This window comes from Gambusia affinis, linkage group LG07, assembly GCF_019740435.1.
Source record: "Gambusia affinis linkage group LG07, SWU_Gaff_1.0, whole genome shotgun sequence".
In the NCBI taxonomy this organism is placed as follows: Eukaryota; Metazoa; Chordata; class Actinopteri; order Cyprinodontiformes; family Poeciliidae; genus Gambusia; species Gambusia affinis.
The window spans coordinates 28,116,304-28,133,441 of record NC_057874.1 but is presented as its reverse complement, the minus strand read 5'-3'; the positions used below and the strand labels follow the sequence as shown (position 1 = coordinate 28,133,441).

The 17,138-nt window shown below is 43.0% G+C and overlaps 2 protein-coding genes across 2 annotated transcripts in view; one reads left to right on the top strand and one right to left on the bottom strand.

Moving 5' to 3' along the window:
* Nucleotides 1-2,135, top strand: part of stab1 (stabilin 1) — a 53,576-nt gene extending 51,441 nt beyond the window's left edge. The window contains 4 exon segments of the mRNA XM_044121756.1: nt 261-365; nt 1,010-1,156; nt 1,509-1,601; nt 1,733-2,135. Coding sequence (XP_043977691.1) covers nt 261-365; nt 1,010-1,156; nt 1,509-1,601; nt 1,733-1,792 — 405 coding nt within the window. The 3' untranslated portion in view covers nt 1,793-2,135.
* Nucleotides 2,136-4,206: 2,071 nt separating this feature from the next.
* Nucleotides 4,207-13,051, bottom strand: ccdc71 (coiled-coil domain containing 71). Its single transcript, XM_044121752.1, has 2 exons — nt 12,893-13,051; nt 4,207-7,030 (listed from the first exon to the last, which is right to left on the bottom strand). The coding sequence occupies exon 2, from the start codon at nt 7,018-7,020 to the stop codon at nt 5,953-5,955; it is 1,068 nt and encodes a 355-aa protein (XP_043977687.1). The 5' UTR covers nt 7,021-7,030; nt 12,893-13,051; the 3' UTR covers nt 4,207-5,952.
* Nucleotides 13,052-17,138: the final 4,087 nt, after the last annotated feature.

Below are 17,138 nucleotides of genomic sequence, written 5' to 3'. Positions count from 1 at the left end.
CGTAGGCTAACTACCCGACATGCAGGGTAACTACCCGACATGCAAAGTAACTACTGACGGAAAGACAACAGAGAGTTGTACTGAATGATGAAATGAGGATCAATCAAACAAACAAACTGATAAAATTAAAAATTGAAAATAACTTCCTTCCTCTTTATTCCCTGGCTCCTCTTCGTTCCTCCTCCACCTCCTACTCCTTCCTCTCTTCATCCTCCTCCTCCCCCTCCTCTTCCTCTTCCTCTTCCTCCTCCGGTTCCCAGAGCTGTAAGCTGGTGGACCAGCGGCTGCTGCTGCTGTGGGACGTTCCGGCTGTCAATGGGATCATCCACGTCCTGGAGGCGCCGCTGACGGCCCCCGCCCCCCTGGTGAGTCATGCCCCTGCCCCTTTAGCTGAGGCTCTGGAGGCCCGCGTTGACCCTTGACCCTGGTGCACATTTATATTCAGCTGACCATCTGGAACCCAGAAGTGGGTTCTGTTGGTCGGTTCTGATCCCGGATCTGCACCGACACCAGAATAATTTCCTGAACTGACCAAATGAAATCTCAAAGTTATTAACTGTTAGTTAGAAATGGAGACGGACTTCAGCCTCCTGAAAAATAAACATCTGGCCACCAGGGGGCAGCGCAGCAGCACCGCCTCTCCTGATTGGCTGGCAGTTTGTTGTTGCCGGGCGGTTTTATGGCAAAGAGCAGATGGCTGAACTGCTGGAACAGGAAACAGGAAGTGGGGGTCCGACCTTGTTCTTCTGAAGAGGAGCTCTGACATCAGGAACCAGCTGGTTCCGGATCTTGGAACCGGAACCAGAACTGTCTGTTCCTAGCTTCCAGCTGTGCAGCTTTTCATTAATTATGGATCCAACCAGAATCAGAAGATCTATAATCAACAATTCATCTGAGGTTGACTGGTGTTAAAATAACGGGTCCAGTATGGTCCAAATCTCCTGGTTCTGACTGGACCAGAACCAGGAACATCAGTTCTAACATTCCGGGTCATTCCTGTTTCCTCCAGGTGATCCACAGCAGCTCCATAGGCCACGCCCACGCCAGCGGCAGGGTGGTGGCCATCTTGGTTACATTGCTGGTGTGTGCGTTGGCGGCTCTGGGGTTCTACCTGTTCCGAAACAAGATGGACGCCTTCAACTTCCACTACTTCAAGGTAACACCTGTGGGAAAGTTCTGACCCGTCTGGGTCCAAGCTTCCTGACCCTGGGCCTTGACCCACCCTCCCAGTGGCTCTGCAGAGTTCTGGATCATCTGGGTCATCTGGACGATTCTAGACGTTCTGGCTCAATTGGACCGGTTCAACCAGTTGACTAACTTTTAGATGGACTCTGAACCCGTTTCTCTGACCTGGTGGTTCCAATCTGACAGATTTGACCCATCGATTCCATCCTAGCTGTTCCGACCCAGTGGGTCCAACCCGTCAGTTTGGACCCATTGGTTCCGACCCGGCTGTTCTGACCTGGTACTTCCGCCTCAGCTGTTCTGACCCAGTTTCTCTGTGACAGAACGAGGATGAGGACACTCCGACCCGGCCCACGCTATTCTCCATCCCCAACCCGCTCTACAGCGGCTCCAGGGCTGTAGCCGAACCGTTCCAGGTGAGTCGGTCTGCCCGGTTCTGGACGGACTGGACCGGACCACATGTGGATTACATGTGTTTTTTATGGCGGTTCTGTACCAGAACCACATCGGTTTGGGTCGCAGCTGAACCTCTCTTTCCTTCTCACAGGAGGTGAGTACAGCAGCAGAACCAGCAGAACCGCCAAACATTCTGGACTTGGACCAGTAAAACCAGTTCTGCCTTCCTGGAAGCGACCCAGTCACATTGTTTTCCAGATGTTTGCATTCGTTTGGTTTTTTACCCGACAACAAGCGACTCCAGCAGTTACAGGAAGCTGATTGATCCAGATTTATTATTACTATAAATGATCTGATTCTGATTAAAAGGAGATTAAAATCAATACTTTCTCTAATTCTGCAACCAAAACCCTCTGGTTCTCTGTCTGGTTCTGTTCGTCTCTCAGATCTGTTCTTTTGGACCCAGAAAGAAAATGAAGTTGATTAACAGGTGACTTCCTGGTGGTGTGCTGCTGACTCTTATATCTGTCAGATTAAAGGTTGATTCTCTGAAACTTGGTCAGGATTTAATTTTTAATTATTTGTTTTCTTGATTGGAAGGTAGAAGGAAGAAACCCAGGCTGAGTCCAGTCTGGTTCCATTCACTCCCATTATAATCGTGTTACTGATGGACCAATATAATTTAAGCTTCTACCTTCAAACTGCAGGGAAAACTGTTTTTATGTGTGATGACATCCTAACATCACCATAATGCCTCTGTTACCTTTCACATTGTGCGGCAATAAAAACACTCAACACCACTAAACTAGTCTGGGTGTGTTGGTGATCACGTAACGGATACGAGGAAATGTTTTGTCTGTGTAGTTTGAAGAATCTAAAGCTAAGTTGGATTTGCTTATGCTTAGCAAGAGAGTCTGATGAGTGGAGTCGGGTGAGGCGCGCGGGTGGGCGAGGCGCGGTGGCGAGGCGGCGGTGGCGAGGCGCGCGGGTGGCGAAAAGGGCGTGGGGTGGCGAGGCGCGGGGTGGCGAGTGCGCGCGGGAGTGGCGAGGCGCGCGGTGGCGAGGCGCGTGGGAGGCGAGGCGGTGGCGAGGCGCGGGTATGCAGCCAATTTGATGACCTCATTCAGACTGGCGCAAACTGATTGGATCCGAGTGACGTATCAGAGGAAGACTGGCCACACTATAAAACCCTGGAAGCAGAAATAACGTCTTGGTTAAAATCCAGCAGATGATTTCCCAAGCAGGAGACGACAATTTTAGGAATAAATCCTTCGTTTGGCTGCTTCTCCTCCAACAGATTAAAGTTGCTTCAGAGCTTCTGCATCTGTTCAAACCTATGAAGCCCACGGAATAATTAGAGATGTAATCACCTGCAGCTGCGCTCTAATCTCAGCTGCAAACACAAAATGCTCCAAAGCTGAAGGAAAATCGTCTTTTAAGAAAAAAATGTTTTCGTTCACGTTGATTTAGATGCAGATAACCTGCTGCATAAGGATTTAATCTGTTAAACACGATCAGCACAGACAAAGCTCTAGAGCCTGAAATCTCCTCCAGCAGCAGATCCAGCTCACATGCAGATGATTACAGCAGAATCATCAAAATGTTCTGCTGTGGAGGAGCAGAGACGGGTTACCACCAGCGCAGAGCTTGTTGCAGATGCAACAGACTGAAAAGATCCTGGAGCAGCGCCTCCTCCTGATTGGTTGGCAATGATCGGGAGTTTCAAAGTATTGCGCTTATGTTCACATCGACTGGATAATAAATTGAACAATATGAATGGCGTTTTCTCCCAACTTTTGTCGTCGCCATTTTGCTGCGATAAAATGGCGCTATTTTGACGCTTCTGTATGAAGCTTGAGAACTTCATACTCAAAAGCCGCCATGAACCAGAAGTTCCGTATTTTACCGACAGCTGGCGTAAACTGCAATTTCACATCAGTCCGAAAGGCTAATAAAAATATCCATAAACACAAAACAGGTAGTGTGATTGGGCAATAAATCCAAAATATCTATCGTGATAGGTATGTAATCAATATTAATTAAAAATAGCTCTGATAGAATATTAAATCATTTCACTGAAATCCGAGCCAGAACCGCACAGCATCCTGGGAGATGTAGGCAGAGGAAAGGCTTTAGCCGCTGAACGTCTCACGCTACGGTCTCACGGCTGGTGACGTTAACTAACTCACACGGTCGGTTTGGTTACCTAGCAACTCACTCACTCTTCAGTTACCTAGCAACAGCAGTTTAAGGTATCGCCTCATAACTTATTACATTTTATTTTATTTTTTAAACTACGGCGAGGAGTGAAAACTGGCTAAAACTCATCTGTGTAATTCCGGACGTGCGCAACCATCGTCATTGGAAAAGATTCAAATTTAGCAAAGAAGTTACTAAGAAAAACGGACTGGACAGATAGACGGACATTTCCGGGTGTGCAAAGCCTCACTAAAAAAAAGTAAAAAACTGGAGAAAGAGCAAACGCACATTTTCCCATGGATGTGTATCAGACTTTATCAAGTCCAGCGTTCAGCCATTCTCCCGGCGCCATTTGGTAAGTCGGTAATCAAACTGGGGAATCCCTACTAAGGTCACTATTCCATATTAAATATAAAAGATAAAAGATTGTTTTCAAGTCATTTTTATTGAACAAAAATGTTTTCAAAGATCATGTAGGAAATACATTATAATACAAATGTTGCACAAACAAGACTAACAGAAACAGTCTAGAAAAGGGGATGAACATGACTGCATACAGACAGCGCAGGGTGGGAATTTGGGGGCACACGAACTTCACCAGAGCAGAGAAGGACGTCTGCAAAGACGATCACCCAACACTGATGCAGTCTCGGTTAAAACAGGGAAACCGCCGCCTTCATAGAAAGGATCTTCATGTTTTTCCGAAGTGGACCCGCTATTCCAACCAATCACCATCCAGTTTCATTAAGTCAATTACTGATTGCTGGTTGCTTCACTTGAAATGTTACAAACTAGTTTTATGTACCTGCTGTTTTTTGAACCATTCAAAGACCATTTAATAATTTAAAACAAACAGAAAAAGCAACCGAGAAGATTTTAGGTTTCAGCTTTTTCTCTAAGCTACTTTCATTTTTAGCACTGAGGGAAAAAATGTTGTCTTGTGAAGTGTGGTTTAATAGCAGAAAATACACACGGATGTCACAGATAACATGACAATGGTTTCAGCTGGTTCCTCACAGTTTAAACACTTAGGAAAGCGCAGACGGCGGCTTGTCGTGCTCATCCCAACCTGCAGGGGGCAGCAGCGCCGAGAAATCACTGCTCTTAAATGCACCAATCTGGAGTAGAAATGAAAGCAACATTGACATTCTTCGAGGAGCACCAACGAGCCCACCAACAATTAGCACCTGTTGATCGAACCAGTTTAACCACGAAAAATGATCCAAACAGCGTTTCCAGAACCAGAACACGATTTGGATTTACAATTAATTAATAAATAATCTGGATTTTTTTTTAATGGGCCAGAAATCAGCATCAGTGTGAAGAGGTTTTAAGTTAAATTACTGTGAACAAAAGTTTTCTCAAAACTCTGAGAATTTTCTGAATCTTAATCTGAAACCGATAAACCAATAATCACAAAACAGTTTATATTACAGACCTGTTGAAATCTCTGATGAAAACATTAGAAGCCCAGATTCGTGTGTTTTGTTTTCTTTGCAGTTTTTTTACGTTCCGTAACTAAGAGACATCAAATATTCCCTGCAGTAACACATAAGAACTCATTTCTCAGTCTGTTGATGCACCAACCAAAGGAACACTTTGTGAATAACTTATTATTTAATTTATGTTTCTGTGGGCCCAAACTCTTACTCTTCATCGTCCCAGAGACACAAAAAAGCAAATTAGAAAAAGAAACTAAATATTTTCCCCCTTTTAGTCGAAATTGATTAAATTAAAAAAAGATACTTTTGTCCCGACTTTAGCTCCATTTTCCTTCTTTCAGGGAAACGAGCAGAGCGGCAGAAAAAAGTAAAAAATACTTACATTTCTAACAAAATGCATTTTAATTTCCTTAAATATTTTCACAACATCTGTCTGAACTCAACACCTTCTGAAAGGAGAAGAAATTGACCTTTGACCTTCATCTACGGCAGAGCGGCTGGATGACTGTTAGGTTTAGCGTAGCGTCGACTGAACAGTGAACATGTACCAGCATAGAGACGACAGACGGCGCTTCTGTCCGGATCCACAACACGACCCGGCAGAACCGCAGGTACGACATCCGCTACGACCACGGACCGGACCGGACCGCACCGGACCGGTCCAGTGGAGGTCAACGGATGGGAAACATTAAGATCTGCTAACGGACAAAGTGAGTTTGGGTCGGGGCTTTCACTGCTTCTGGAACCGGAAGTCCCTCAGAACGTGGTTGAGCGGTTGGATCTGGATCACCGGAGAAAGGTTGACCTGCAGGATCTTCTGCGCTTTCCTGCAGGCCTCTGCCACGGACCGCGAATCGTCCACTTTTATCACTTTGCGTCCTAAATTTTTCTTGTCCTTCCAACCGTTTCTCTGCCGCGTGGCGCCTGTCGTTCCCTTCGACCTGGGAACATCCTGGTGGAGGCCGTTGCCCCTCCAGCCGTTGCTGGTCAGGTCTGTGTGCGTCTGAGAGACCGGCCGACCGTTGGCGTAGAAGAACGGAGCGGAGTCCCCGATGAGGGCGCCGTCCAGCCGGATCGGACAGGACAGGCTCTTCTGGCTGAACAAGGCCACGGCTTTGGTGGGCGCCCCGCCACCGTTCTGAGAAGGCTGAGACGGTATTCCTGATAGCGTTGGAGGGAGCTGCGGCGAGGGGAAGGAGACGGGCGGCGTCTCAGACTCCCAGACAGTTTGGATCTGGAGTCTGGCCGTGTGGAAGCCGGACAGGCCTTCAATACTGGTCAGTCTGAGGCACGGCTTCACTTCTTCCTCTAACATTTCTACAGTTTGAATTGGTGTCCTGCTGCAGACGACGGTGTGATGGTCCACCAGAACCTCCGGAGGCCGAATCCCTTGGATCCTCGGGCTGCTCCTCTCGGTGGTGCTCCAGGACGGATGAACCTCCCGCTTCTTGATCTGAGGCTTCCTCTTCCTCTTCTTAGTGGCGGGCCTCACATTCTTGCTGACCAACTTGAGCATTTCCTCGGTCATGGGTAGGCTGGTGCAGGAGCGGTAGCAGTACACGTCCTTGCTGCGCAGAACAGTGGGCCTGTGGCCTTCCTCACTGAGCTCCTGCAGGAAGGTCACCAGCTCCTCCGTGCAGGAAAGGTCTCGAGACATCGGGCTCAGGATCTTCAGAGCGTCCAGCAGGACGTTTTGTCCTGCTGAGGAGATGCGGGACCAGGAGTGAACCGCCCTCCGCTCCTCATTGGCGAACGCCAATGGCCGATGGACCAGGGGACCTTGAGGTGAAGCAGCCATGTTTGTGAACCTATAAGGGAAAAAAGTGAGTGAGGCATTAGAAAGGTCACCAGTTTAAAACAGAACCATAAACTGGATTCCAGATTGGGATTTTTGAAAATATTTGACCAAACAGGATCAGTGGGTTTTTACATGAATATTAAAAAAATCCTTGAATTTTTGACAAATATGTGCAGCAGGATGAAACAGGTTCTCTAATTAGGCCAAAGCAGCATTCAATTATATCCCCGCTGATAATAAAAATCTTTACAGTTAATCAGAAATCTCTTCATTGAAGAAAAGCAAATTGGCTTTTGGCAACATTTAGCTTAATTTTCCAAACCAATACCAAATACAGTTGGGGTAAAAACTTCTATGTAGTTTCTACTTCTACATAGAAGTACTAACACTTCTATGCAGCTACATAGAAGATAATCTTCCCCATAAGCCTGAAAACCTGCATCAGGGCAGGATATACAGACACACACGATGAACCAAAACCTTTTCTGAAAGAGAGTTGATGTGAGCCAAAGCACTTCACACTTTGAGAGCCGAGATGGAAACAGGCTTACCAAATAAGTAGCAAACCTTTACATGACACACCCATTTCCACTGTTAGGACTGCATTTCATCATATATGGCTCTGGACAGCGCATAACATCACCAATACCAGCTGACAAGACATAACAGTTACAACATGAATGCTCCATGCTAGTTTGCAACCTCTACTGACCAAATTACGCTTTGGGTTGCCTGGTTGATTCGCTCCAAACCAGCAGATGGAAACTCAAATTTACATGACAGTTGGATGAAAACGTAACTACAGATGACAGAATACGGTTAACTCATGTTAGAAGCTCACCCCCATCAGCGGGTGAATGGCTGAATGCAGCATGAAGTGCTTTGGAGTCGTCTAGACTTGATACATAAGGACAGGACATTTACCATTTTACAGGAGCTTCTGCTAGTCTCATGTACCAGAAAATGGCCATAAAGACCTATTTTTCAGTGCCACTGACCAAACTGCCAGGAACAGCAAAGCCCTTTTTTTCTTCTCACCAGTAACTTCAGTCTTTGGTAGCTGCAGCAACGAGTAGCGTTCGAAGACACGGTTGGTCTGGGAGTATCAACCATGAGCAACCTGGCGATTTCTGTGAGAGGACTACTTGTGGACACCAACAGAAGAAGATAAATGGCCACATCCTCTTAATGAGAACCAAAGACTAAACAGGATATTGCACATCATTCGAGATGAAATGTTCATATAACGACCACATTTTAGACTTTTTACCTCCCAAGAACTGGTTGCACTGGTGTGATGCAATTTTTTTCAGGTGCACTACTGAGAAAACAGGTCATGTTTACGACCAAATTCATCGCAGCTTACAGTTCTGCTTCAGGGGCAAAATGAGAGAAACCGAGGAACTTACTGACCAGCCAAATCTCAGTGAGGAATTAAGATAACAGAGGCAATCGCAATGATTTGCAAAGATTTACACTCGGACTCGGTTGTGCAAATAACATGTTCAAGCAACTCTTTCAAGTGCTTGAGCCAAACTACATCATGGTACAAAGTAAACGTCTTAATGAAGCTGCTACCTCCATTATGTGCACATGTATGACGGACAACAAAACAAAAACACAGTCAGAGAGTTTGGACCATGTGACACATGGTCATCATATTCCTGACAGTGACTTCTTACTACGTCGACTATGAGTGATGCCTCGTCAGGGTGGATCATGGTGTATTGTGAGCCTGGTGGGCTGCCAGGCTTTATTTCCCTGCCTGCCCAGCCAGGCTACAGCTACATTTAATTGTTTTTGTTACTCCATTACTTTTATCATTACAATCTGTATTAGAGGAATATATTCCCACTGAGCTTCTGTTATCTATTGTCACTGTGATTCCTGACTTTTCAGCTCGTCTCCTGGATATTGTGTAGAAAACTCTAAAGCATTTTCTTGCAGTGATTGGTGAACGATGGTGTCTAGTAGGGATTGCACCAACTAGATGATTTTTGGACTGGTTGATTCTGCGCTCTGCTTCGTCAGCTTGTTGCAATCAGGGGACAAAACTGATTTTTCCAAGACGATGTTAAATAAGGAACTGATTTTGATGACAGAAGGTCACTGCTCTGCTCCACTGCTGCCAAAGGGATAATGTTAAGTTTTTTTTTCTTCTTTTTACTCTGCATAATAGACTTCTGACTAAGTGGACATTTATCAGTGTTTGCTGTGAATAGCTAATAAAGACTTAAGCTGTGATGCATTTTCTCTCTTTTCTATGTCTTGTAGATCACAAAATATTAATTTCCTTATGGACGTGTTATTTTCAAGAGGATCTCTCTCAGATTTCCATGGTTTAATAGGTGAAAGGAAAATGACTGGGAGGAGCAGCAGTTCTCCATCAGATCAGGTATTTGGTTCCTGACAACCACAGACTCTCCAAATACTTGACTGGGGTTCCGAATCTGCAAACCAGCTCGATTTACTAGTTTGAAGAACCGGTTTCTTCTCCTTATCTACGATACATATTTAATTTGCAAGGTGTCCAGCAGGTACTGTGGTTGCAGAACAAGCCCCAATCATCACCTTCCACCACCATGTTTGGTACCAGCTGTTTGCACTGGGAGTCCATTATCACTTTGGTCCATCATCTGTGCTTCTGTCTGATAAATCCAAAGGAAACTTTTCTCCTTTTTGGGGATTGTTTACAACTTTCTCATATTCTCAAATTCTTATAAAGGTTGGTGATATAATGATGCATTTAATCAGCAGCAACCGCTGGCTGTACCTTTCCCTCAGAGTCTAAGAACATAACAACACTGTACTTTGGTTTTGTTTGTAATATATTGACATATATTGTAATATATTGACTGACAACCAACAAGACAAACTCTCTGCTCGCCATCAGTCTGGACAGGATAGTCATTTCTAAAGCTTTGGGACTCCAGAGAACCATAGTAAGAACCATCATAGTCCAGTGGAAGACGTTCCCAGGAGAGGCTGACACACCAGAATCAGAGGGGCAGGTGAAGTGATTACCCATCATGCCTAGCGCCTGCTGCAGCTGCCTATGGGGCAGTGCTATGATCTGGGGTTACTGCAGTAGATCAGGTCTGGGTTCAGCAACAGCATGAGCTCAAAGAATGAGGTCAGCTGACGACCTGAATGACCGGTTATTCCATCAATGGGCTTTTTTCTTCCCTGATGGCGCAGGCATATTCCAAGACAGGATTCATTGGGCTCAAATTGTGGTTCAGGGAGCATGAGACATAATTTTCACACACTGATTGGCCACCAGAGTCCAGATCTTAACCCCTTTGAGAATCTTTGGGATGCGCTGGACAAGGCTTTGCTCTGACTGTCAACAATGTAAGATCTTGGTGACAAAATAATGCAACACTGGATGGAAATAAATCTTGAGACATTACAGAATCTTATCAAAACAATGCCACAACGAATGCATGCTATAATCAAAGCTAAAGGCAGTCCAACAAAAACTTAGAATGTGTCACCTTTTTTTGGTGGTAACATTTTTTTGGGGGGGGGGCAGGTATTGTATTTAGACTTATGCATGGGGTGTTTTAACACCTGAGCTGTATTATTCACCATAAACAGACTAGGGTTAATTTACAAATCACGTAATTTTGACACAAGTGAAAGCTCAGCCAAATGCTTGATCTTTAGGACAAGGAAACATCAGTCCTCCTACAAACCGTTTTTCTTGGTTAACCTCCAAGTTAACTCTGGCTCAGACAGTGTGAAAGCAAACAGACAGTCTGTCAATCTTTTTATCCTTTCTTGGCATGCCAGCATAAGCAAACAAGATATCAACTTTTATGTCTGAAAAAAGGGTCACATATTGAGCTTGGGCCGATGAAATTACTGCTTTCATCAGGAGCTTGAGATGAGTTCATGGTAAATGCTGCGATGATGGTAATAATAATAAGTATCACTTGCAATATCTATGCCTATTTTCTCCTTTTCATCCCTTTCTCGTCAGTGCATCCTAGACTCTGTGACCTTTAGCATTTTGGATGATGTCATTAGTGTCCAATATGAACATCTTTCACTTTTCACCGGGGGGTGGGGGCTGACATGGATTGATGTCTGTCTGAGTTTTGGCTCCAGTTTCCATATTTATAAAATGATGTGCACCAAACTGAACATGAATATTTATTCAATGCCTATAAAATATGAATGCAAATATCTGATGGGAGCAGCCTAATTCCTCCACAGCAAAACATAAAAACAATCAGCCCTGAACCAAGCTTTGACCAAGTATTTTGCAATTTGCCACATTTCCTATAAAAAAGACGTTTCTTGGACTCATGGTCCAAACTGCATAGGAAGACGGTCATTCTGGTCCAAATCCACCATCTTGTGTGTTTTACACCTTGTGCATCTGGGTAAACTCTTCATAAAGCTTTGGACTCTCAGCCTTCAAAATTACCTGTTGTGATCTTAAAGCACTGGGGATAAATAATTATCAAAAACTTTTTTCTGCATCAAAGCATGTGAGCAAAAAATTATCTTTCACCTCAAAATTCAAAAGTGTAATAATAACTTCCACACACGAGGCTGGATCTGTACCAAAGACCCTGTGTGTAATCACGGATCAGCACTCAATATATTCAAATAGTCATGACATCACTTTAGCTCCGCCCACTTACAACAGGAAGAGACGGGTTTCACTGCTTAATGTCTTTGTTTTACAGTCCAGCACTAAGTTGACTCTGCTGACTGAGCCTCAAGACTGGGTGACGTAAATATCAACATATGAACCCGACTAAGATTCATGTGGCCATTATGGTTGTGAGACGCAAATAAACTTGGCTGAGCTACTGCAAAATATCAGTGTTGAAACATCTGGCAATTCCAGCTGGCTAAAAACTCTTTATTTAGCTTTGACTCACATAAATACTGCTATGTTTACTGCTGGATGCACATCAGCCAGATAGCCTGGGGATTCGTTGTATAGTGTTTGATGTTACTGTAAACTGATTTATAAAAAAATGTTTCTCAGCATCTTGTGCATTCAAACAACATTTCAACAAGTTTAGTTGAAGTTGTACAGTGCTTAGTTTGATTTACTGAAACAAATAACAAGAAATGCAATTTAACAAGTTAGTACCGCAGCTAACGCTTTGTTAGCTGCAATAGTGCTGTAGCCATCTTGGATTTTTGCCGCTGGGTGTTTTGGGATCTTCCATGTGATCCTTCCTATTTCCAAATCCTAAAATTCCACATTTGAAGGATTTATACAGCACTCCATAATTCAACTGCAAACTACCACCCAGTGAAGTTGTTTATATTTTTAAAATGCCAATATGACCGTTAAGCAAATACAATATTAAAAACTGAGATTTCTTTAAAAAAAAAACATGAAAATGTACAGGTTACAAGGCTAAAAGAACAAAGGAACCATCAGATTTCACATAAAATCTACGAATAAACCAGTCAACGCATTGAGTACTGAGCCATGCCGATATGTGCGCAAATTTTACGCGTTTAGCTGCTCTGGAGCGCCCCCTCTTTGAACGCGGATAAATTTAAAAACACCGCTTTTCTGCGCAGTTTACTGGAGCACAGCTTAGCCTACAGTCCAACAGCCATGTAGCCACAAAAAGGAAGCTCCTTTACAACTTTCACAGGTTTATTTAGAGACGTCGCCATTTTTTACCCGGTCTAGTAAACTGCCAGCAGAGAGCTACAGTAGCCAAACACTCTCTCAGCAAATCTTCCCTCCGTCTGAGGCAGTTTTTCAGGCTGCTTCAGACCTCCAGCCGGCCGGGCCCCTGCCGTCAGCGCCGCCGGCCGTCGCGTAACCGAGCTGGAGCCGTTACAGAGACAAATGTGAGGGCAGATGGAGAGGAAGGGGCGTAATTACCTATTAACGGCGCTGTCTCGGCATCCTCCGGTCGCGGCTGGGTCGACGCTCCACAGTAAAATGGCTGCTACAACACTGGTGCGGATGACAGACCAGAGGGAAGAGGCGGAGGCAGCCGGGGAGAGAGAGGAGGGAGGCGGGCTCAGGCGGCCCCCCTGAGGGGTGGGGGTGGGGAACAACCAACTGTTATTTCAAAAAACATAAATCTGGAAAAAAAATAATATTAATTCAAAAATCTATCAAGTACAGAAAACAAGTTTTTTCAACAAAAACTCTTGTTAAAAATATAAAATATGGATAAAAGGGGGTGGGGCTTGACAACTGGGCGGGGCTTGAACTGTTTTTCTAATTTTGGTGCTTGCATTTTTTCATCAGCTACTCAGGGGTCCCCAAAGTCGGTCCTGGAGGGCCGGCATCCTGCATGTTTTAGTTCTCTCCCTACTAGCAGTAACAACCTCCTCAACCAGTTAGTGTTCTCCTTAGGCCTTCTAATGAGCCATCATTTGATGCAGGTGTGCTAAACCAGGGAGAGAATTAAAACATACAGGATGCCGGCCCTCCAGGACCGACACTGGCCACCCCTGTTGCAGTTATATATATCATATGGATTTGATTCAGTCAGACATTGGGTCTCGGAAATTTGGTGTACCCAACTTAGCTATGTTCCGGTTGTAAATGGGAATGGGCACAAATGCCAAAATGTATTGGATTCTGGGTTTTTTAGAGTTCACTGTTAGCTTTGCTAAATAGTCGCTTATAGGTGGATACCAAAGAGAGACACACAGTTGAAATGTAATATGAAGAGCAAATTCAAAGGACTGTTGTATTTATCTTGAGAGGGACAGTGGCCTGTGAACGTGTCAAAATTAGACTTTTAAGTGGATTGGGTTTTTTGGATAAACTCTAAATTTACCCCACAGATTTTACAGTTTTGTTGACAATATTGAAATTTTAGCATTTGTCAGCAAACTCTAAGCAGCTAACCTAGCTAACATGGCCAGTCATGCCAAGTTAGCTAAGATAGCTACTAATCTAACCTAAGTTACCTAGCTAGCTTAGCTAACTAAATTAGCTACCTAAGTAGCTAACATGAGTTACCAAGTTAGCTGCTTAATCTCTTTAGACACATTAATCTGTCTGAACTATGGTGCGATTATAATCTTTATGTAAATGCCAAGCATACTGGAAACTGCTCCAACAGCAGGAAGTGGACTACAGAGCATGGCATTCTGGGTAAATACAATCAAAACAAACATGCAAATCTAGGGCTAAAGTGAAAAAGAAATCCTACAACTGCTAAAATCTATCACCACTCCATTTTTGTTTATATTTCATGAACAAGGACGTTGCGCTCAGTGTCTTCTTCGGAGGTTTTTGTCGTTTGCTTCAGTGGTTCTTGTTGCAGCGCCACCACAGGCTTGGAGGGGAACAGGTTTTTCTATAGGTTTAGTTTGTCACAGGACAGTGTAAAAGTAAACCACAGCAACTGAAAATGTAACAAATGTTGCAATTTGATCGAACCGAGTCTACTGGACTATCAGGTGTGAAAACACCCAAAGTTTGACATCTTTCTGCTGGACAGTCTGAACAACTTTGTTGGATGGTTTGAAGTTGAAATCAGTATCCCTGCACCGAAATCACCAGTGTTAGGAAATCCCTCTCCAGAACAAAACCTCGCAATGCTGCAACAAAATATCTGGCTGTTTGGTTAAGGACTGAGAAGAGAAACTTACAAACATCTTGAACATCTCTCTGAGCCACCCTGTTGTCCCTGACAACTTCAGGTGTACCACCAATACCCTTATTCCTATGATGGCTTCTCTATTCTGCTTTTATTGATGTCAACTAGTTAAATATTACTTATTTTTTTGGTTAGTTTTTATTAGTTATAGTAGTAGTTTTAGTTTTTTCATACTTTCAAAGTATTGTATCGTGATGATATCCATTGATTGGATAATGAATACTCAACAGAGCATTTTCAAAATATTTTATCGATTATTATTAAACAATAACTGACTCTGGAGTTTTCTCCCAAATTTTGTTATATCGCCATTTTGTGAACTAGCATAAGCTCCGCCAGGTGGATTATGAAGTGGCTAATAAAAATATTCAGATACATAAAAATTATTTCAATTAATTTCAGTATATTTTAGTTACAGTGGCTTGCAAAAGTATTCATACCCTTTGAACTTGTCCATATTTTGTCACATTACAACCACAAACATAAATATATATATTGTTTAATATTTAATTAATAATTAATATATTTCAAATTTAAGTATATTAATATTTAATGTGAAAAACCAGCACAAAGAAGTACATTCAGGTAGCAGCTTCGTTATCTAAAGCCAGGCTAGTTTAACAACAGCAAACAATCACACAAAGCTAATTAGCATCAATGGCTAGCGCCCCAAAAAAGAACTGACTGGAATCTGTGGCAATGGATGCAATATTAGTTGGTGGAAAAGTTGTATGAATAATTCAGATTACATTTAGGCACACACTATTTAGGATTGTTGGATAATAGAGTTAGAAAAAAATGTTTTAGATGCGAACCAGCAGCCAGTGCAACAACGCTGGTAGTCCTAATAATGATTCAAACCTTAGAGAAATGCATGACAGGAGCTCTAAAGCTGGAGAAGATTACAACTTGGGTGGAGGTAAAAATAAAAGAGGATTTCCTAAAGAAGAATAAGTCAGAAGAGGAAGACAAAAGGTCAGGAGGGGAAGACAAAAGGTCAGGAGAGGAAGACAAAAGGTCAGGAGAGGAAGACAAAAGGTCAGGAGAGGAAGACAGCGGAGGCTTTGGTGAAGAGGAAACAGGTGGAAACAAAGAGGGTTCATTAGGAGAACACAATGAAGAAGATGATGGTGCTTCTGATTTGACAGGACAGAAGATGGTGAGGAGGATTGAAACTCTTGAGTTTAGCGAGAGATGAAGATGGCGTCTCTGGAGAGGATAATGATGGCTGCTCTGGCTGCTCAGATGAAAAAATGAAAGTTCAGGAGGTGGTGATGAAGAAGATCTCTCCTCAAGACGTTTGTCAATTCTTGGATGTTTGGTTTGTGCAGAGTCGTGATTGTTTCTTCTGGGTGAAAAAGCCATAAGAATCTATCTTGTCATCCATCCCCTGTTCCTAGTGGGGGTGCTGGTGCCCATTTCCAGCGAACGTTTTGGGCGAGAGGCTGCCAGTCTGTCGCATATGAGTAACTAATGTCATGAAAATATTAACATTTCCATGATGACAATGATTTGTGATCGACCCTCCCTATCTGTATACTCCTAGATTAGCAGTTTTAAAAACTGTTTTGGCTTGTAAAAGTTAAATAAACTTTGTTTTAATGTCAACACGGAACCCGCAGAAAGATTTCACTCTTACTGAACGAGGAGAAAATCCTGCTGAGCTAATACAGTGATGTCACTTAAATCAAAGAGACAGATGTGTTTCACATGAAACTGGTGTTGGCAGAGGTCAGTTTAACATCACCATGAGGCAACGCGAGTGTCTGCTTCCCGAAAACAGCTTGTGAAGATCTGTTTTTTTTCTAATTGGTTTCCTGTAACAACAAAAGCTTGAAAGCTGAGACCTCCATGAGATCTGATGTCTGCTTTGCAAAACTGGTCAAGATTTGCCGACGGCAATCTTCCTGAACGCGACAACCTGTGTTCATTATTCAAAGTCATATTTTCACCATGTTATTCTGACATTTAAAAACATTTTAAAAGTTCCAGACTGTATATTTAATTCACAAGCAAAATATTTTGTTTACAAACTAAATGTTCAGCTCCAAACGAAATGTTTATTTTGCTAAATTAATATTTATTTTCAAAACTAAACATTTGATTTTCAAACTCAATATTTAGCTTGCTAGCTAAATAGCAAACACGCAATTAGCTTGCTAATAGAAAGAAGTGGAAATCAAAATACTAAATATAAAATATTTAGTTTGCAAACTAAATATTTAGCTTCCTAAATAAATATTTAATTTGCCAGCTAAACAGGTTTGTAAACAAAAGATGGTAACACTTTATTTGACGGGTTGTGAATAAGACTGTCATAACGCCTGTCATAAACATGTCATAACATTGTCATTAACATGACATAACACCTGTCATTAACATGTCATAACACCGTCATAAACATGTCATAACACCGTCATAAACATGACATAACACCTGTCATAAACATGTCATAACATCGTCATTAACATGACATAACGCCTGAACTCATGAACATCAGTAAGT